The sequence below is a fragment of the Myiozetetes cayanensis genome, unplaced genomic scaffold (genome assembly GCF_022539395.1).
Source record: "Myiozetetes cayanensis isolate MyiCay16 unplaced genomic scaffold, myiCay2020 scf6-25, whole genome shotgun sequence".
NCBI classification, from domain to species: Eukaryota; Metazoa; Chordata; class Aves; order Passeriformes; family Tyrannidae; genus Myiozetetes; species Myiozetetes cayanensis.
The window spans coordinates 51,148,423-51,170,196 of record NW_026087853.1 but is presented as its reverse complement, the minus strand read 5'-3'; the positions used below and the strand labels follow the sequence as shown (position 1 = coordinate 51,170,196).

Sequence of the window (21,774 nt, the reverse complement as noted above, 5' to 3'; positions counted from 1 at the left end):
GAAAGGGTGATTGGAGTAACAGTGGAAAGATCTGATAATGCATTTTTGATGTGAATATATCTGGGAACCATGGATCTGCAACTTCTCTATCCTCTGCTCAAGCTCCTGAACTCTCCCAGAGAAAAACATTGAGATAATTACAAGCAAACAAACAACTCTCTTCTGGCTGAGCTTTGCTCTCTGTTATGCTAGTACAAACTCGTTATTTAAATGGAATGCACTGGCTTAATTAGGAACAGAATCTTGTCCTTCCATTGTGGCTCCTCTTGCCTAAACAAAGATGATGATTAATTGGGAAGTAGACAGTATATTTCTTTGTGATGAGCAGAGTGAAGCAGAAGACTTTGCCAGGCAGCAGAAAACATCCATGGTATTTGTAAAAGTTGCTGTAACTTGCATTGCATCCTACCCCGCAGCAACATTTTCATGTTGGAAGTTTTTCAGTAAAATCAGCTCTTCGTGATTTGGCACACAAACTTGATTTGAGCTTGCAATCCCAAGGTTAAGGAAAGGAAGTGGGCACCTTTACTGGTTATGAAGAAGAAGTAGGCAGGCAGCATTTCCCAAGGAGGCCTTCCTGGTACACCATCACTCTGCAATTTGTTATTTACTGCTTTTTGGGGCAGCAGCTCAGTGATGGGTGTCCAGTACTCTGGCATCATAATGGTTCTGTATTTCAGACTTAAAAAAAATCAAATCTGTACACAAACACTGGTTTTCAGGAATTTTGTAAGGCCTACTCCAATTTAAACCTGATAAGGCATGCTTGTGGAAAATAGTATCATAGTATCATGTGCATGAAAACATAAAAAGGGGTCTAAAACAATAGAGTGGTGGTGATTTTTGGACATCTGGGAAGAAGGAGATGTATATATGTTCCTGTTAATATGCCTTCAGAGATTTCAACACAGCTTCAAGTTGGACAACTTTTTCTCTTTCCCTTCTCTTTCCTCGAATTCCTCAATAGTCCATCACTTGCTCTCTCGCGTTTCATATTTTTCTCCTTCTGTTACTCTCTTCATGTTATTTTTCCCTCTTCTTTTTTCTGTCCTCTGCCTTCAAGTTCCACATCTGAGCATGTCAATTGCAGAGTAAAAGGAAGATATAATAAAGGAATCAAGCAAAAGACATTTGAGAAAAGGAAGGAGAGGGCCTGAGGTCATGGATGAAGTATGAAAATTAGACTTTAAAGGGATGTCACAAGTCACCATCTAAGGCCTTGTCCTGACTCCCCAGTTAAGTATATATATATGTACATATCTTTATATGGAAAGATATATAAGTAAATAAAAAGGTTTAAAATGTTATCTAGTTAATTATGCATCATGGAAGAGTGGAAATTTAGTAAATGTGGTTTCAGTTCTGCCTGGCCTTTTAGTTCAGTCCCTGGCTCCTATCTAGATGTTAACATGAATTGCTAGCCAAGCTTAGAACCAAATTTACATTGTCTTTAGGACTGTTTTAACCCTTTAAGCTTCCGGCTTCAGTGTTTCCAATTGTTACTTGTTTCATACAGTTGACTGAGCCAAGCTTTACGTCTCTCACGCTGTTTACAAGGGAGTAGTGTGCTTCCCTCAGAAATGACAGCAATGCACACAGCTGTATTCTGGGAAGAATGACCTGATAGTGAATTGTGCAATATGCCATTTCTGTGGAGTGCTTTGCCTCCAACCTCAGTTTGCCAAAGGGGTTGGGGTTCATTCCCTGTGTTCCCTCAAAAGGAGAAAGGAAAGCCTGGAGCAGTGCTGGAGGCCCAGGCTGGGGTGCTGGGCATCCCTGGCACTGTGAGCCCTGGCCAGTGATGCTGACTGGGGTTTGTTGGATGTGTTCAGGTCATTGAGCTGCGGAGGCCCATGGACTCACGTCTGGAACACGTGGACTTTGAGTGCCTTTTCAAGTGCCTCAGTGTTCGTCAGATCATCCGCATCTTTGCTTCTCTCCTGCTGGAGCGGCGTGTGATTTTTGTAGCAGATAAGCTCAGGTAAGTGGCAGAGGGACCCGAACCAGGACAGTTCAGGACAGTGCTATCTCTGGATACAAGCAGCTTTATGAACTGTACAGAATGGTTGTTAGATGTGAGGATCCTCTCACCGTGGAATTTAAATGTCTTTTTACACCAATGGAAGTTATTTGTGTCACACGTGTGGGGCACACATTCACTAGTGATCACTAGCTGCAAGCTGTTTTTTCTGTGTCTTACTTTCCCATCTGTAAAATACCTATTCTTACCTGTTCCATAGTCAACAAATGTTTGCACAGCATTTTGAATCAATGGCGTTCTGGCAATATTTCATTTCAGGTTTTGGACACGGAGTACTCATAAACAGTAGCAGAGATTATCACCTTGCAGCCATGCAGTGCAACCAGGCAGGGAACTGGGGTGCTGAGAGTTCCCCTGGTTTACTCCATGCACTACAGAGAGTTTTTAATGGGGTTAGGTTTCAAATCCTGCACTGCCAAACCCATCCAGTATTAAAATGCTATCACAGTCCATCCCAGCTAGCTAGGATATTTTTCCTGCTGCTCACATGTCCTGAAAACATTTCCCTTTTGAAGCTCCATCTTGGGATGCTTGCTACAGCCTTTCAACATAGCTCTTGCTTCCCTGCCCTTTGATTGCAATCTACCCTCTGGGTTTCTCTGAGGCATGAACTCATCCCAAGATGTAAGGAGTGAGAGCAACAGGTCACAGCCCTACATGGCTTTTCCTAAGGAAGTGGGAGCTCTGTGTAGGCTGCACCCTTGCTCCACAGCAAAGAAACATCCTATTTTTCAGATGGCTGTGTCCAGGTATCTATATAAGAAAAGCATGGCCGCTGTAAATAAGACATTCTTTGCTGTGGCATGATAAATAATAAAAGATGGCAAATAAAAATAAAGACTGTAATTTATTAGTCTCCGGAACATGCAGCATCTTTTAAAAGGACACAAAAGACTGTATGGGTGGTTAAAAACACAGATGGATCTACCCAAACAAACTCTGTTAAACACTTTATCAGTCCTGACCTTCTCTGAATGACCGCCAGAAATAATAGCTGCACTTAGTGGCCGCCAGTGTATATAATAGCAAAAATACTTTGCATAGTAAAAGCTTTACAACCTTTAGGGGAAAATTTCTTAAAGCTGCAGACCCTTCTCAGGTTATAAAGTTACTTCCTTAGCAGTCTTTTTTGTTGTCTAGAACAACAGGAACATTTTATTTCATCCCTTCCCTTGTCAGTAACCCGTAGTTACTTAGTTTGAATGACCATTTGGGATGACTTAATTTTACATTAACTCCTGGTGCGAATTGTGTAACTAGTCCAGGGTTTCTGCAGTACTTTAGTAGACATGTGAGTCACACAATGAATACTGCGGCAGGTGGCTTTTGAAAATGCTGTTGGTGTGTTCCTTTTGGCTCTTTCTACAGCATGCTTACTTACAACATTTTGTCTCTTTCTATTTTACCATTCACTGAGCAGAATTAATGGCACCCACAAGTCTGTAACTCCAAATGACACAGGTCTGCATTCCTTCAAATGGCACGATGATTTGGGTGGAAAATCACAGACATGGTACTGCAGAAGTGAGGCCTCTGCTGTTGCTCTGCTTTGGAGCTCCCAGTTGCTCCTTTGTATTATTGTCCCAGTTTGGCAAAGTACCACAAGCCCTGTTCTGTGGGCCACGGGCACAGTACTGAGGGGATGGCTTGCTGCAGGAGACACCCTCAGCCACAAGGGCCGAGGCAGACAGCAGCCATTCCCAGCCTGGAGTGCTCCTTTGGGACAGCTGCCTTAGCCAATATCATGTCATGCTTCTGGGCACCGTGCAGAGAAGAGAAGCAACAATTAAACTTACCTAGACAGGCTTAAGGCAGCTTGGCATGGAAAGCAGTCATGTTGCGAGTTCTGAGGGCTCACGGTGACCCAGGACTCCATCTGGCAGCCAGGGTTTCATACACACTGCAGCCCTGGCTGGGAGTTAGCAGCTCAGGCTTGCCTGTGCAGTTACGTGCTGCTCACCCTTTGGGCACAGGGAAATAGGTCAACAGGACCAACAGCAACCAGAAATCTGTAAAGATCCCTTTCAGTAAACACATATCCAAACTTTGTGCTCTCCTGCAAAAACTGTTCTCTGGTGAGCTGATGTTTCTGTGTGAGAGCAAGTCATCAGAGGCCATTAGCACGTACTTTGAGAAAGGAGAGGATTCAGATGGATACAAGAGGCTTATGAAGTTTTGTGGTTGCTCCTGTAAGGACGCAACTTTTCTTACAAAAAGGTTTAAATCCATATACTTTGTTATATCCACATGTACCCTTTACTATATACATATACTTTGTTTTGTTTAGTAAGAAGATGACAAAATCTGATGTGTTTGATAAGGTCCTGGATTAAGACTTGTGAATCCCGAGCTATCTTTCTGGAGCCAGAGACCTGCTGAGTGGCACATGCTGTAAACATAGCACCTCTTTCTTACCTTTTGTCTGGTCTGCCTGGGATCAGAAACACTCCAGGACTGAGACTTCTTCTTACTCTGTGTGTTCATACAGCTCTGCTTTATGCAGTGTGGTCCCTCTCAGCACGGGGATCTAGGAGGTACTGTAAAACAGAAACTAAAAATGAGTCCTTTGACAAGGGCCTGGAGAAAGTGACTGTGGATTTAAATTCAATACTTACTGAGGTTTTCGTGGTTTAAATGGGGATGAAGTCTAAAATGAAACACTCTGGCTTTGAGCTAATAACTGTCTCTCTTGGAACCTTTGCCTTATCTGACATGAATTTTGTTTATGGCTGAAGCTGAAGGAGTTTACCAGTAATGTGGAAAAAGAAAAAAAAGTAAAATATCTTACCAGTCCACTCTGTGTGCCCAGAGAACAAGAGCAGGAAATTAAAAAGATTTTACAAGGATTTGAATTCTGTATGTACCCAGAAACTAGCTTAGAAATTAATGATGTTGAGGTTTAGGCTTCAAACAATGCAATGGGATTTTGTGGCTGGCTGTTTAACAGGTCTCCGAGTGATAAATGAGTTCACACATTATACAAGTTTGTGAAAGTCACGCCTAGTGAAGTGAGATTCATTTGAGAAATTGATATTTATGGTTCTTATAGCGCCCAGAATGTGAAAATTTATAGTCCTTGATCTTTGTGCAGAAGAGGTTGTCACTTTTCAACAAAAGAAAGTTGTCTAGCAATGAGAAAGCAACAGTGAAGTGTTGAATGACAAGACTGTGAGGTTGCCCTGGTTAGATATGTGCAGTTAGATTTGGGGGGGAGGTTTCACCAGTAAGTTGATAATACATTTTTTCTGCTTGAAACTGGGTGAATAAAACCCTGCAGCTTTTTGCTTACCTTCAAAACTGAATTTGAATCTGCCAGTCACCTGCAGTATTTTGCTTTCCATGAGCAGTCAAGAAGACAGAGAAATAAAGATAACAACAGAAAAACTTGGAATAATAACAACAACAACAACAATAAAAATAATAATGACAACAACTCTTAAAAAGGTAACTTAAGGCTCCAATTCCTTAAAAATCTGCTGAAAACACAGCTGAGGTGGTATGTCCCATCCCAGTTCAAGTCCCTGACCCAGCTGGAAGCCCCTATTTATGTAACCAGCATTCTGCCTGTTCATCCCAACTCTGAAATAGTCTTGTGACTTCCAGCTGCAAAGGGAGAGCTGCTCTGGTGCCATCCTTTGGGGTTTGAAAGGCAGCAGATGCAAAGTCAGTGGGTCCTGGGGCTCAGGAACAGTGACGCTGCTGAAGGCACAAAGGTAGCAACAGAAAATAAATAGAAAGCAAACATTGGAAGAAAAATATTTCTCTGCTTGTTTTAGTTTTCTGCTGGGGAAACAAATTTGTGGACATGTTTGCTGAGGAGGTGAGGTATCCATGCATGTGAGAACAGTCTCTTTGCCTTTTCCCCTAAATGTTTGGTGAGTGGGAAAGGAAGGCCCTGGACATACCAATGTCCTTTTGTTATAATCCCATTTTTTATAAATAAAAAACACTCTTGCTGTAATCCACTATATTGTGAAGGACTCTGAGGGTATTTTGCTTACATTTCACATGTGGGTCCAGTCAATGCCAGCCAGAGTCAGTGGGAGTGATGAGGCTTGTCTTTTGCTATGGAGCCAAATCCAACAATATTCCTCTCAGTGGCCTTTCTAGAGCTTTTGGGGCTGTGAAAGGCCTCTATAGAGCCCCATCTCTTGTAAAAGACAAAATAACTTTTCATTGTTATGAATGTTATTTTTTATATGAGATATTTCAGCTACTTCTCAGTGAAACAGGAGCATGAGCCTCAGGGAAAAAAATCTCTGTTGACAGCAGTGTGGTTTATGCTCCTAAACCATATGGATAAACTTGGAAATGTACCTCAAGGTGAAGGTGGGCCAGGTGTTTCTCAGAAGTAGCAGTGCCAGCTCAGGAAGTCCTGAGGGAATGATGCTGTGGCAATGCTGGATGACAGTGAATTTCAGTGCAGGTTAATCTTTTGCACATCAGGGTCTCCCACCTGTAGGGAGGGCCACAGATGACTCTGTCTTATCAATAAGAGTTTTCCCTCCGTATTTCTCTGCCCCTCTGCCAGCACCCCTCCCCTGGCCAAGCACAGACCAGCAGTCTGCCACCTGGTGTGCTGCTGCCTCCTGAAACCCTCCTCTGCAGTGCTTGCCCCGGGAAGTCGAGAGGTGCTGTTGCTATGAGGTGTGAAGACTTTATCCTGTTAAGGACAATAACCTCCCTACCCCTCCCCAGAGTATTCTGGACTGCCAGGAGGAATCTGTCTTCCCACACAACTGTAGAAAGTCCATGCGGATCCTAGACCTGACCAAAGGTCATGGGCTGCTGACAGAAACGTTGACTAATACAGGACAGAGCATAAATATGTAAATACTGGAGTAGTCATCCCGCAGGCATGTCTCTGTTAACTTTGTGGAGCAAAAGGGGAGCCGAGTGTACTTGCATTCAAGGGCAAAGGCTTTCAGAACAAACGACAGCATTTCCCAAACCTCGTGGACAGACACAGCTTAGGGCTGTTACACCCAGGATGTTCAAGGACCACTGATGCTTGTCCTCATATTTGAATCTGTTGTTTTGGAAGGCTTAAGGAACTAGCAGCAAAGTTGAGAGGTAGCCTGGTTCCCATCTCTCAGTGCCTACCTAGAAAGACAGTATTAGGGATCCTTTAATCTAGTAGCTGAAATCATAGCATGATCTTGCAGCTCAAGTTAAAATATGCAAATTTAAATAGGAGATAAGTGACAATGTTTTAGTAGCAAATTATTGCTTCTCACTCCTGTAGCAAGGTCAAGTGGAAAAGCAAGAGCAGTTAAACCTTCTGGCAGATTACTAAAGTACAAGCTCATTCCCTATTTCCTTATTGTTCATTTTTTATTAACAAAAGTGGGATATAATTCTTACAAGCTAATCATGGCAATGACAGGTCTGGCCAGCCCCACCTGCTGCCTAGATATGCTCCTTTCCCATAGTCTGTCATATCACAAATCTTGTAAAATCTGCCAGCTGGCAGTTTAAAAGGTAAACCCACGTGTATTAGGGTAGAGAGAGAACGTGTGCTTAGTAAACAGACATGAGCTTTGGCCAGTAATAAAGATTTCCTTTACTTTCCCCCATTGCAAAAACCTCCACAAAAGGAGGTGAGAGAAATTTGACAACAAACACATGCCAGAAAACTTGTGAGGGAGAACTTACTGTTGCCAGTCTCTAACTGGTCTGTACCACTTCTGAGCACAGGCTATGGGGTCTTGGCAGTACTTTAGTTATCAACTCTGCATTTAAGAAGGAGATGCTTAGAGATGCAAACTACTCTACCTGTGGAATGTGTAATCTTATGTCTAAACCCAGGAGAAGTATGGATGACTGAATTTTCTTCTGGTATATTTTTATCCAAAGATCTTGAAGTGCTTTCTTAATACTGTTGGTATTATTGTGCTTGTCTGGTCGGATATGCTGAACATAAGCTGGAGAATTTCTTCCACTAATTTCTGCAGTGGAAGGAATGAGCTCTTGTATAATTATCCAATATGTAATCATGCCTAGTAGACAGAATTTATTTTACAGCAAAAACATCCATTCCTCATGTAAGCAACCAGAGAGTTTCTGTTTCCCCCAGTAAGAGCCAGATCAGCCACCCTAAAGAGTGATTTAGAACCTGCAGACCACCCCTGCTTTACCTGAGGGACAACAGCTTGCAGCTCCTTTTATCTTTTATAAAAGAAGCATCCTCTGGAGTCTGTCTGAGTCTCTGTCACCTACCCTGCCATCACTTTCCATTTGTGAGACTGTTTTTTCTCAGTCTGCTTGCACTATGAAGCATAAATAAATAGAAACAGAAATATTTAAAAACATCCCTTAAACCTTCTGTAATATAAGTGATTAACTGGCCTGATGCAGCAGCAATTTCTTGATACCCTGCTTTCTTTCCTATCAAATCTAGCGAGTAATCTTTCTTGAGTAGGATGTTTGCATGCAGACCAGTCCTACAAGATTTGGAGCACCTTGTCTTAAGAGTCTGAATGCTAAAATTGAAGGTCTTCAATGAGATGAAAAATAGGTGGTTTAAGGTAACTAGCAGAGCTGACTCCCAAGATTTTTTGAAAGAAATTTTGTACTTTACCCCATCCTCTCAAGAGATACTTACATTTTATACCACTTGGATTACTTTCTCTGTCACCTAAACTGTGTGATGAGGAGCCATACATGGACAATAGGAAAATCTGTGTCAGGGAAAAGAGACAGACCAAGGAAAAAAATGAACATTCCAAGTCTCTGGCTTGTTTATTATTTCACAGTCCCAGAGAAAAACATTCTAATAGTGACTTTTTAATACACAATAAACTTCAATGGCGTTTTTAATATGCCATATCCCAAGAAGGGTAGAGCTTGTATAACTTTTCTTTTCCTCCTCCCCTCCTTTCCAGCGGTATTTATTTATGTCACTCCAGGCTTTGGCCAATGCTCTATAGTGGGAAAACATCATAATTTTTCCACTTATGATTTGTACAACAAAATTCTCACTCCCTTCCCCATGAAAGGGGATGGGATAAGAAGATGACCATGCTGTTTGGTAATTCTCTTCTGGATTGCTTATTGGCACAATAGGGCAGTAAATTGCAACATCTTCCCAACTTGACCTCTAGCTCCCTGCAAGAGGATTTAGACAAATTCTCTCTTTTCAGCTTTTAAATGAGGAGGATTTAAGGGGATGGAATTGTTCCTCTCCTACTTGGTTACTACCTAGAAAAATACTTCATTCTACTTTACAGCTGTCCTGTTGTCAATAGTGCAATGATGGCCTGGAAATCTGAAACCACTGGTGTGAACATTAACAAGGACTGGTGGGAGCAAGGGTCCCAGTGTGGAAAGAACAGGTAGTTAACACTCCTCTGGAGCAGCTGGGCCAGAATCACTTTCTGCTATGGATTCATGGTAAGAAACTGTCCTGCAGGAAGGAACTAGATAACTCTGTAGGCTATAAGGATAACTTCCCACTTGGAAATGTTGGGGTATTTTCCTTGTAACTTCATGACATAGCTTGGGCAGGTGGCTGATGTGTCAAAGCAATGACTCTTTCCCAAAATCCCATTTGCTTGAGCTTTGCTTGGAAAGTAGGGTTGAACGCCAGTTGATTGAAAAGGCAAATCCTTGTTCTGAAGAGCACTTTGCATGTCTCTTTCTCCAGGGGCTTTCATGTGCCTTGCTTACGCACAACGATTACAGGAGAGAAAAATAATGTCTTTGTTAAAGCCACATTCCCCTTTAATCAACTGTTCTATGTTCTCTTTAAATTAAGCACTTCAAAGCTATTCTCTGAGAGAGAGAGATCTCCTCACAGCACGGTCTCTGGTCTGCAGCTCTGAGCTCCTTGATCTGTGCCATGAGCCAGGGTTGTGCTTTGCAGGTTATCTGTGGCCCCTCAGATTGCCTGTCACTCAGGCGTTCCAGAAAGGTGGGGGCTGGATTTTGAAAATAGTGCTCTCAGTAGAGTAAAAGAATTCACTAATTTGTGGAAAGTTATGATAACTTTTGGAAATTTTGCATAAAATGTGTGTCTTCCAATACTTGGATAAGGAACAAAATATAGTCAGAATGATCTCCACTTACTTCTTCTTTGAAAATATCTCCTTATGAGTTGTTTAATTATCAAGCATTGAAAATCTGAATTACTTTAACTGACTGAAAAATCCAGTGGCTTTACAATAGGAATCCCTGAGAGCACATAATTTTTCATGATGCCCATCTCTCTCTAGCTAGGGCACATCATCCCAGCAGGGCAGACAGCTACTGGGTGCTGGTTGTTCCTCTTGGACCCTCCATTGCATTGTAACACAACTGCTCATTCCTTAAGCCCTTGAACCTAAACTGCAGTTGGGCACAGATTGCTGCAGCAGCCCTCCTGCATAACAACAGCAGCTACCAAGAATATCACAGGTATATCTTTGCTCTCTTCGTTGTCCTCTTAGAAAAAGCTAAAATTTAAGTTTCTTGTTCCTAGCATTTACGCCGTGTACCAAAATATGTCCTGACGTTCTGTGACTTTTTCTGTTCTGGTGTGACGGGGCATTTATGGTGACAAAAAAGCTTTTTGGTCCATGTGCTTCTGTCAAGCTTTCATGGGAGAGCAATGAGAGGACAGGCAAGGGTCGTGACAGACCCCTCATCCCTTCTGCTCCACCCTGCCTGCTGTGCTCATAAAGCACTGTGGGGATGTGTTAAGTGTCATTGAGGCTGCTGATGGACCCAAGGTGGTTGGGTAAGAGCACAAAACAAGGAAAGAATGTTACACACTTAAGCTAAAGGGGATGTGGTCAGAGAAGAGCTTATCAGTGAAGATGTTGCCCACTCAATATTCAGTAAAATATGATAGGGAGGGACCAGCAGAAGGAACAGAGATGATGACGCAAAATGTTGGGCAAGTCCGCTCCACGAACTGTACCCGTTGGCACGGCAGTGTTGGTAAACCATGGCCCCATGAATCAAAGTCAGAGAAAACAGTTTCAAAAACCAGGATGTAACATTTGGTTTATCATAAAAAATCTCCTACTCGGAATCATCAGTAGCACAAAGGAATTGCTGCCTGAGCTCTGTGTAACTCACCTTCAATGGTCACTGGATTATGTCCCAAAATTAACTGCGTCACTGCTGCCCCTCTGAGAAGGAACTGCGGCACCGCTTTTGCCAGACAGGTGGGGACATACTGATTTTTACAGGCTTGGCTGTTCTCATACTGCCCTGTAGAAAGCACCAGATGAAACCTGAAGTGTGACCTGAAGTGTTTCTTGCAAAAGAAGGTTTGGGTTTAGCTCATTTTATGGGGCAAAATTGCCATTTGAGTGGTGTGAGGGTTAAGTAGCTATACTCTTAGACTTGTAAGCATAGTTAAAAGATTCTGCAAAGGACAATAACTGATAATTAGGCTGATGTGATGTGGAAAATATGCATTTCCTCCTCAGTCTGTGCCCCCCTCTCCCTGCCAGTGTTATCACTTGTTTGCATTCCTTGAGATATCACAAAGGTCACTTGCAGCAAACGTGTCAGCATTCAAATTAGAGGAGCCACTGTGGTTGGACTCTGCCCTTCACCCCTGGAAAAAGCAGGGTTTGGTTCTCACTTCTGCATCAGCTTGCTGCTTGCCAGAGGGGGGAAGCCTGGCTCAGGAGGTGAGGAAGGAGTGGATGCACCCTGGAGGCTGAAGGCAACAGCAGTGCTGCTGGTTTGTTAAATCAGTCACCTGCCCTGGGAAATGCTCATTCTTGAGTAATGTTTTGTATTTGTCAATGTTCTGTGCATAGTGAGGGATTTTCATCTGCTTCTGGACTAAGAGTGAGTCTTATCTCACTGCTAGTAATATGTGTTGATGTGTGTTAAGGCTGGGTAATATATGTTTCAGCCCATAATAGACAGGGGAGATCTATTGTTTGTGCTTTAGAGGGCTCTTTACCCAGTTCCAGAGCTTGACTGTAGCAGTATTTGTTGTAGTGTGTATAATGATTAAGTTATGCCATGCTCAGAACTGGCTGCTGAATTTGAGATGGCCCAAATGGACCTCACAATCCTCACGTGAATTATATGTGTTCCTATCTGTCATGATCACACTTACACTAGAGAATTCCTTATTTTATTCAGACACTAGGAACAGAGCTTTCTATTGGCAGGTCTCCTGTGACATTAAGAGAAAAAGTACCCTAGAATTGCACATACAGATTTGCCTATATTTCCTGAAAAAGAAGAATGGTGGGTATTGATCAGAGATGCAGTATTAGCTGCCAATTACTAAAGACCTCAGGTAGTGATTCTTAGTTCACTTCTTTAAAGTGTCTGTTTTATAAAATAAATCATAATGCAAAATATTACTCTGGTTAATACAGCCTAATGTCACATAATTTCCCATGTAATATGAACCCACTGTTTTGATTTTAAACACCTTATTGATTATTCTAGAGAAAGGTCAGATGTAGTAACAGGAAATTCAGAGCGTTCAGAACTCTCTTTTAAGTCTCATATGCAACTACTCCATCCTAAACTTCTGCAGCTTCAGATTTACCAAGGTTTCCACAGATTTACCTGAAGCTCAGGTTAGGAGAAGTGCCTTGGCAGCAGCAGGGTAGTCCTCCCCCTGTGTACCCCTACACAGAATTGGGCCCTTTACAGAAAGATTCTGCCACAGAAAATTCTCAATACAGAAGGTTGAAATATAATTATTTAATTTAAAAATATATTACATCCTTAAAACTCAATAAATACATTAATGATATACTAAAATGAAACTAAAATATTTAATAGCTTCAAAAATTGCAGTTTCTACTTCCAAACCACCTTATAAAGGCTTGAAGGATCCTCTATAGTTTGTTTAATCCCTGAAGGGCTTTTAGAAAAGTAAAAAAATATTCAAATTTCTGAAGTTGAAACATGCCTTGCTGAGGAGAGGCTGATTTTGCAGCAGCCCTCTCCCACGGCACTCATAGAAGTTGTGGTTTAGAAGGCGCTATCATGTCTTGTGCATGTACTTGAGGGCTGGTCTGATTAAAGGAGAAGTGGGGAGAAAAAAAGGTCTTTGAGGCTTCATTTCAGCAAAGTATTTCAGCACAATGAAAGCAAATTAAGGCTGAAACTTGTGCTGAAATACTGTGTTGAATCAAAGCCTAAAACAGTAATTTGCCTGTCCCCTCATGCTTTATTTTAATTGCATGAACTGACTAATTCCTGTTGCTCTGTAATCATTAGAAATAATTTTTCTATCGGTGTCCAGACAATTTACTAGATTTGAATTAATTAGGGTCAAATGGTAATAAGCTGAGCCCAAATTCTGGTGTTTGTTTTGGTCACAATCTTCTGTCTCTCACGTACAGATAAATATATTCACTGTGAAGGAAACTTGTCTTTTCAGTTTGATAATTATTCCTGCTAGAAACTGTGGGTTTGTGTCTGCCTGCTTATCAGCAGGCTGTGCAGAGTGGGGCAAGGAGGAAGAAGTGCAGAAGTGGCTGAAGTGTATTGGTTATATTTGTTTTCCACCTGTGCCACGAGTAGGCTTTGAGCTTCTGTCACACACCTTCAGCTGTGCTGTCTGACCTTGCCTCCTGCAGCTGTATCCCCTCTCAGCAGTGCTGGCTCTGAACAAGGATGGGTAATTGGCATCAGGCAGCCTCATGGTCCTTCCATCTGCCTACAGCAACAGGGAGGAACAATTTTCACCTAGGGACCTAATAATTTGGCTCCATGTGTGTGAACAGAGCTTTATCCATGATCACATTAAATTGTTTTCCTTGGTCCTTGCATTGTTTGGCCCAGCCAGTCACTGTCTTGTTCCTTAATTTTGCATCCTGCTTTCTTGGCCCTCAGTTTCCTTTTTACCTGCTCACCAGGCTCATTTTATCTTCCTCCCCTCCCAGTTCTGCCTCATGGGTCTTATTTTTACCTCCTTGATCTTAATTCAACCTCTGCCCTGCTTTCCTTTCCTTTTGTTCCCTTCCTTCGGGTTACCTGCAGGATGAAGATGACCTTCTGCTCCCAGATGAGCCTTCATTTCTCTGTGTAGCCCAGGGCTATAATGGAAAGGAAGGTGCTGCTTAGTGTGAACAATTTATTCTGAAGAAATTAGCAGCTCAATAGTCCCTTTTTAGTATGCACAAAAATATTATTTTAAGATGGCTTCTAACATAACTGAATCAGAGTGAGTTTAGTCAACACTGGCAGGAGTCCTTGGCACACAGGGCACACCCTTCTGACAGCCTTCAAGTCCTTGCCAAAGGATGCCACCCTTGCACAAAAGCGTGCAGCAAAGATGCTTGATCTATCAGAACACTATATATTTTTATCTAGCTTCGGAAAAAAACTGATCTGATGTCAAGCAAGTGGGAGTTGGATCAGTTGATGTCCTGAGGTTTATTGCTACCTGAAGTACTTTATGGTTCTATATAACTTTACTTAAAATGGGGAAGCAAAATAATAATTTTGTTATTTTGTTTGTTGTTACTTTGTTTATTTTGTTTATTTAGTTATCCAGAGGCAAACACACAAGCTTAAAAACATCAGTGAAAACAAGTTAAATTCTGAATCCAGATCATGTGAAAGTAGTGCCTTACAAATGCAAGCAACCCTACAAATAGGCAGGTCTCCTGGAGTCCAGGAATCACTTGCCTTATGCATGAACACACAGAGGTATCCTTTAATCCCTAATCAGCAGGGATGTTACCCATCACAGCTTCATGTCTCAAAATATCTCTGTTTTAGGTTCGCTTCAGTATTAGTTTGCAAGCACATTTATTGCTTGATGTTGTTCCAGGTGAGGAGGTTATCTCATACACTTCTTGCAGTTGTCTTCTGACACAACCTCCTCTCCAACCCTCTCTGTATCCAGTGCTGTACCTTTGAATATGCCTATTGTTCCTAAACATGTGTGCTTGCACATTCCTGAACTTGGAGCTGTAGTCATGCAGTCAGATGGCTCCATTGCTGTGCCCTCTTTTCCTCTAGCAACAGTCACTCACATGATTTTAATTTGAAGTGTTCATGGGGTAGGTTTTCTTGCTAAAAAAATGAAAAAAACATGCAATTTCTTTGATTTGAGTCAAAAGAGGGAAGTGAAGAATTTTTTCCCTTTTAAATGACCTAGAAATGGTAACAGAGAAACAGTCAGCAATAGTTTTTCACAGGAGGAAACACTGTCATGTCTGGCATTTTATACTGGCTAGAAAGCTGGAGATGTCCTGCACCACTGTATCAAAGACTTTCTTGAATTCTTATTTTATTCCTCTCTGCCCTTTTTCACGAGCAGTTGGTGCTTTCTGGGTTAACAAAAAATGTGTCCTCGCAGCACAGAGCCCTGGGAATGAAAGACTGATCTAGGGGGCTCTGGGAGCTCACAGCCTTGGAAAGAGCACTTGCGCATCGAGGGGAGTACTGGGGCTGAGCACCCACACTATGGAGCAGGGAGAAAGCAGTAACATGTCCCTGTTGTCAGCAAGCTCCTCCAGGGAACTTCAAGGGCTTGCTTTGAAGGCTGACCTGAAGGAGTGCTGCAGGAGCCCTTACAGCCAGACAGCTGGAGTTTGGAGAGTATCACTTCTGATACTTATAAGTTTTGATTTATATCTTGTCCCTGATGCTATTACTTAGTCTTATATGCCTGATAATTAGTGCTGATATTATTTATTCTTATGCACCACTTTATTTTTTCAGAGCTTAAGTGTGTCCTGTATCTGGCACAGCACAGCTTTGCTCTGAATTACTGCCAGAGCACATCAACAGTGGTGCCATATGCGCTCCATCTCCCACCCAAACTGTAGCTACAGTTTTTACTTCCATTTTTGATGCTTTTCAAGCTTTCTGCTTTGTCCTTTCCACCTCTACAGCTTGTTTGTGTTGGGAGGGGAAATGGGCTGAGTCCTTGGCCTGTAGCCTTTTTCCAGAGCTCTTCAGAGAACTTCTTCACAGTCCTCTGCAAACCTCTCAGACTACGTTAACTTGCAGAGTTGTCACAGACTTCTCTCTCTGCCAGAGACTGGAGTTAATCCAGGATCTGGAGAGGCATTGCAGGGTGTAGAAGGGAAGTGTCTGGCATCTGTTTTTGCTACACAGTTTATCAGTGGCCCAAGGGTAGGAGCTGTCACAGAAAAGCACGGCTGGGGCCTGTGATGAGAAGGTATGCTGGGTGTGTAATACCCATGTGAGTCAAGGTATTATTACACCTGGGAAAGACAGAGCCTCCAGACTGCAACCTCAGGTAGGAGGAAGCTTTTCCAAGCAGATGAAGGGATGTGTGTCAGGGAGTCCTTGGAGTGGTTATGGGCTGGAGCATGAATGTGTCAACACAACAGATGAAAGAGTTCGGCGAATGTGGACAGAGTAGCATAATTTAATCAGCAGGGAGAAATGATAAACATAAAAAGGTTGTGGAAAAGTAAACAAGGGCAGTGGAAACACTTTTTTGTGAATTTACATTTTTGGTTGCATTTCTCCATCTGAGGAAGCAGAGAGATGAGATTCTGACGGTCAGCCTCAGTCCAGTGCATGGTCCAGAGCACTGGCACAGCACAGAGCTGGCACCACTCCTGGGCTTACAGAGCTGCCCTGTGGCTTGGGCCTGCTTGAAAGGTGTGGAAGAAGGGAAGGGGTATTCTCACCTTCTCTTCCTTCAGTGAAAGTGTCAAAATGACTGTTGGGTACACGTGAGTAGCAAGGTGGATCAGGCAGCCATGTCAGGAAGTGATTGTCTGTGTTAGGGGCTTAGTCCTGGACTTGGGAGATGCTCAGTGTGTGAGGCTTCCTTGGGTCTGTGAGAAATTCCAGGTGTGGAGGAGGAAGTGGAAAGGAATATAACTGCTGGCTACTGTTATAAAGAAAAGTGTATTTGCAGAATATTTCCATTGTGGTAATATATGTAACTGAACATGGCTTTAACACCAACAGACAGTTGCTGACTTGTATTAAGCAACAATCCGTGGTCGTCTGAAAGAGGCACATCCAGCACTAACATCCACACTGGTGGCACTCCCTGCAGCCAGGGCAATGTCCATTCACTGTCCAACAGTGGACAGTGTGTCTTTCTCAGAACATGCTAATTATGTTGTGATAAGATATGAGTATAGTCTGGGCTTGCACTTATTTGTTAGTTGGCCAACCCAGAAATTGCTAGCAGACATTCTCTGTATCTGAAGGACAGTAAAGGTTCTTGTTAAATCATTTTCTTTTTGACATGTACCTAAACCATGTTCACAAGCAGTCTCCAAAATTCAGCTGAATCACAGTTATGTCTAAAATTCCTGTGCCTCAGCTCTTAGTCTGAGCTTGTGTCTCCACAACAAGGAAAAGTTTCTGTGTGCTGTCATGAGAAAATGATTTTGGAAAGAAAATAGCCCAGAGGAAGATAAATCAACTTTGGGAAAGAAGCGATGCCATATTTTGCCTGCAACATGATAAAAGATTTCTTCAAAAGAAATTTGTGATTAAGAATGTCTCAGTAAGATTGTATAACCTCATACTACTACCTTCATGTGGAGAAGATCAAACACTGAAGGATTTTTTAATCTAGTCAATAAAAGACAAAGGGAGAACCAAAATCTTGGAAAATTCTTAGTAGATTGTCCATGTTTTGATATTAATTGAAATTGGGTCATTTTCTACTAATTGTTCTCTAATTTTGCTTTGGCAGAGTGCAAATTATTAGGATGAGGCCAGCCTAATGGGATGATGTGCACAATTCCAGCAGTGCTTCCCCTCTGAAGTGTGAGGTTTATGCTCCCTGTTAGTGTGTGGCTCAAGCAATGAGTTGGTTTCTTGTGCATATGGGTAATATAAGAAGTGTTTTACAGTAGAACAACAGCTAGAACATTATGCAGCATTCCTGTAAAACTGCACAGAGCAAATGAAAAAGGCCACTCTCCAAACCAGTTCTCTGGATTACCAAAAATGCCCTAGAGTATTAAAAGTTAAAATATTTAGAAAATCTATCTTCTTTGACTATTCTGCTGCTTTACTTTCTGTGCTTCACACACCTTAAAGAAAATAAATCATCTGACCTGACTGCTTATTTCTCATAAACAAGAACAGTGGGATAACGTGTGGGTTGCACATTTGGAAAGGAAAAACTGGAGCGGACTTGGTTTCCCAGGGTAGAGTTTTCTTTTTTAGTTTACTAAACATGCCTCTCATGAATAACATTCTTTAAAAGAATCTGAACCCTATTTTAGAGATTTAAGCTGGGGATGTCCCTTACATCCACCATCTCAGAATTTTACCTTACAGAATGTGAAAACCTCACACTGCAGTGAAAGGTGTGTCCTTTCTAAATACTAGTATTTCCAGCTACGGAAGAGACTCGGGGACTCTGTACAAGCGGGAGTTTGGTAACAGCGTGTGGGAGTCCCGCTGCCCTCTGCGGGAGCAGCACCCGGGAGGGAGGTCGGGCAGGAGGAGGTTCTAGGGACTGAAAGTTCAGAGGGAGTGTTTCACGGGGATGAGATGTCTCACGGGGAAAGACTTTCTGAGGCTGAATTTGAAAAAGTGTGTGCAGAGTCTGAAAATGCAGAGGCTGAGGTGCTGACGAGGGCGATGGTGTGATTGTCAGGCGGCGCTGGCAGGGCAGAGCAGGGTGCCAAAGCAGGACACCCCGCACCACGTTCCACTGCTGCCTTGCCACAGCCGGCTCCCGGGAAAGCTCTGGAAGAGAGACCAGTGTCCTGGGCCGGAGCCTGAAGTCTCTCCCAGCGTGGGAATAGCACGCAAAGAGGATGCAGGGGCTGATTTACGTCACAGCACCGTGCGTAAAACAACAAGTTACAAAAGGGCATTTTATAGAAAGGAAAAAAAATACCAACTGAGCATCAGAAGAATGTTTGTCTTCCTACTTTTAGCTTAGCGTGGCTCTTATTTTAGTTGCACAGCTAAGATGACTGAATTTGTAGTAGCTGAAAATGCCAGAGTCATTAAAATGATCTTGAGAAAGTGCTGGGAGCCTGTACCATGTTCCACAGCTCTTCCGAAACACACCGCTGTGCTCGCCACGGCAGACGCTCGAGACCAAAGTATGAGGCAATGTGTTTTTATATAGCACTGGTTTTTTATATAGCACCGTTGCCTGCTATATAAAAAAAAATAAATTAGAGAAATGCATCATTTTACAAGAACCCTGTGTCAGGCAACATATGTCATAAAACCATGCTGTGATTCTTAGATCTTAAAGGAAATGTCAATTAAAAACAAGCCAACAGATTATTTGTAGTAAAAGACAACCATTTGTTCTTCTTCAGCCTCTCTGTCCCCTTATTATCACTTTTCTTACTCAGCAAACTTCAAAGGTTAATCATAGACAGGGACAAACGGGTTCCTTTTGGCCTTGGAATAATCCACAACTAAAAATGCTCATGAAGGTTATTCCGGTGGAGGTCTGATGCCACCTAAAGTCTCCACCAAGTCTTGCAGTAGAAGAAAGCTGCACCTATCCCCAGCATTCTTAAGCAGTAACAGCTCTGAAGTTATTATTTATAGTTCTTTGTGGCTACATTAAGCACAGCAGAAGTTTGCAGTGTGAGAAAATTAGTTCAGTCAAGCTAGGCTGGGTAATAATCCAAACTTCTGTCATCTCAGCCTGTGAGAAGCAGACATTGTAACTCAGTCCAAACTCAAAGCTCTGATCGGGAGAGGCTGTCTTTTATTTCCCTGATGCTAAAACTAACTTGGTAATGACATTCCATTATTTTTAACATTTGGAAACCATGTCACTGTAAAAGGGAATCAGATTCAGTAGATGGAAAGACAACACGTGCAAGACATTTTCCATGACAATTTCAAGCCTTAATGTTCAGTGGTTACCAAGGTGTATTTTAGAGTATTCTGCTGATCAAGATCAATATCTATATCACTGAAGTTGGTTAAAAAGCCTGTTAAGATGTATCATAATAAAAATATGCTGTTGCCACAAAGATATACAAACTTTGAGATATGTGTTGTTTCTGCCAGATTTCCTTTGGAATAAGTATTGATAGGGGTTTCTTGCATTTGATTTAGTAGGGTTTTTCTTTAGGATTTTTTTTCAATTTTATTTTATTTCTCATTTTCCCTTATTCATGCATTAGTGCTCAACATAAGAACATCACTAGAATGCATTTTAACTACTGACATGGTTATAACAGCCAAGATCTGAAGTTGCTTTTGGATTTTAAGTATAATTCAAAGTGGCTGCTGTTGAGTGTTGTTGGGAACACTGAACCTTGTCTTCTAGATCAAAGCATCTCCTGACTGCTATAATGAAGCAAATGGATTCTGATTTTTCTACCTTTAGTTTGAAGTCTCTTAGAGGTGATTAGGAGAGGAACTACCACACTGCACAGTGCAGAGGTGGTAGGGACTGGAAGGGGTCTGGGGCTGTCTGAAGTCAGAAGGGACAGAAGGGCAGCCACTTGGGCACTTGTATTTCAAAACACTGAGTTTATCAGCAAGTGGTAGCTGTTCTGAACTAAGAAGAACCTCTGCAAACCTGTTTGTTCTTCTTTCTCCAGCACCCTGTCGAGCTGCTCACATGCCGTGGTGGCCCTTCTCTACCCCTTCTCCTGGCAGCACACCTTCATTCCTGTTCTGCCCTCATCCATGATTGACATCGTGTGCTGCCCTACCCCCTTCCTGGTGGGACTGCTCTCCAGCTCTCTGCCCAAACTCAAGGACCTGCCTGTAGAGGAGGTAGGAGCTGGCACCAGAATTGTTTGCCCTGAGTAAAGCTGGCCTCACCCTTGAGAAGGTCTGCCATTCACACATAAATCTTCACATGTTTAATTTTTAACCTGCCTCTTTGTTTCTTCTCTGCCTAATTCTCATGGGCAACTGCCTCTTGGTAAAATGCAGTAGTAGGTTTACTCTCCTCTCTATTCTGCCCCTCTTCCTGTACCTGACACCTTGATAGAGAAAAGTGAATGTTTACCTGGTTAACAAGTAAGTGGGGTGTTAATATGCTAGATTGTTCTGGAAGAAGAGGAAGCTATCTGCTATGACACTGCTTAATGGTGATCGAAGCTGTGCATGAAGCCATAGCTCACACAGAAAACAAAACCTTTCAATATTTTTTTTCATTTAACTTCTAAGACTTCATTAATACTATACTGAAAGTCAAATGAGAATTGCATTTCATCAGCTCTTTCAGTAAAATACCACAAAAACACCCAATGGCACACTCTTCTCTCTTACTCCTACTAGTTTTCTGTCATTTTTCTAAGAAATTTTCTTGTGCTCACTTCTGAGGTTCTGTGTTCTTCTGACCCATGTAAATCTCTGCTCCATTTTCCTCCCACTTTCCTAACTTTGCTCTCCCACATCTTCCCAACTCCATCTCTAGCTTTGCTGCTTCATTATCACGAATATTTCACACCCTTGCTTCAGAAGCCCTACTGCCTCCAATGACACTGTTTTCTGAAATACTTTTCAATGGCATGTTAACTAAAATTATTACTTGCTTAGATTTTAAAAAAGAGCTTTTTTTACATATTAACCTAGCATGATATCTGTTGTATCTAACTATGCTAAATTAGACTTTTAGCTCTGTAGTAAACTTCCATACTCCGATTTTATAAAGCATACGACCTCTTGTTTCACAGTAGGAATTTGATTCATGTTGAAGCTTGACACTGTTTAGTGGTCTTTTGCTATTAAAAGGTCATGACTGTTTTCTGTCTCCTCAGATATATTTCACTACAGCATTTTCTTTTCTTTAGGCTTTGATGGTTAACCTGGGATCTGATCGATTCATCAGACAGGTAAAGTACAGCTTGAAATGTTGCCAT

General features: G+C 42.1%; 1 protein-coding gene across 5 annotated transcripts in view; it reads left to right on the top strand.

Annotated features, from left to right (window-relative positions):
- The window catches only part of DENND2B (DENN domain containing 2B), a 167,065-nt gene that overhangs the window by 141,369 nt on the left and 3,922 nt on the right, over positions 1 to 21,774 (top strand). For all 5 annotated transcript variants that reach the window (XM_050337187.1, XM_050337189.1, XM_050337186.1 and 2 more), the window contains 3 exons: positions 1,833 to 1,981; positions 20,503 to 20,680; positions 21,706 to 21,747. In XM_050337187.1, coding sequence (XP_050193144.1) covers positions 1,833 to 1,981; positions 20,503 to 20,680; positions 21,706 to 21,747 — 369 coding nt within the window. The remainder of the gene's footprint in view (positions 1 to 1,832; positions 1,982 to 20,502; positions 20,681 to 21,705; positions 21,748 to 21,774) is intronic.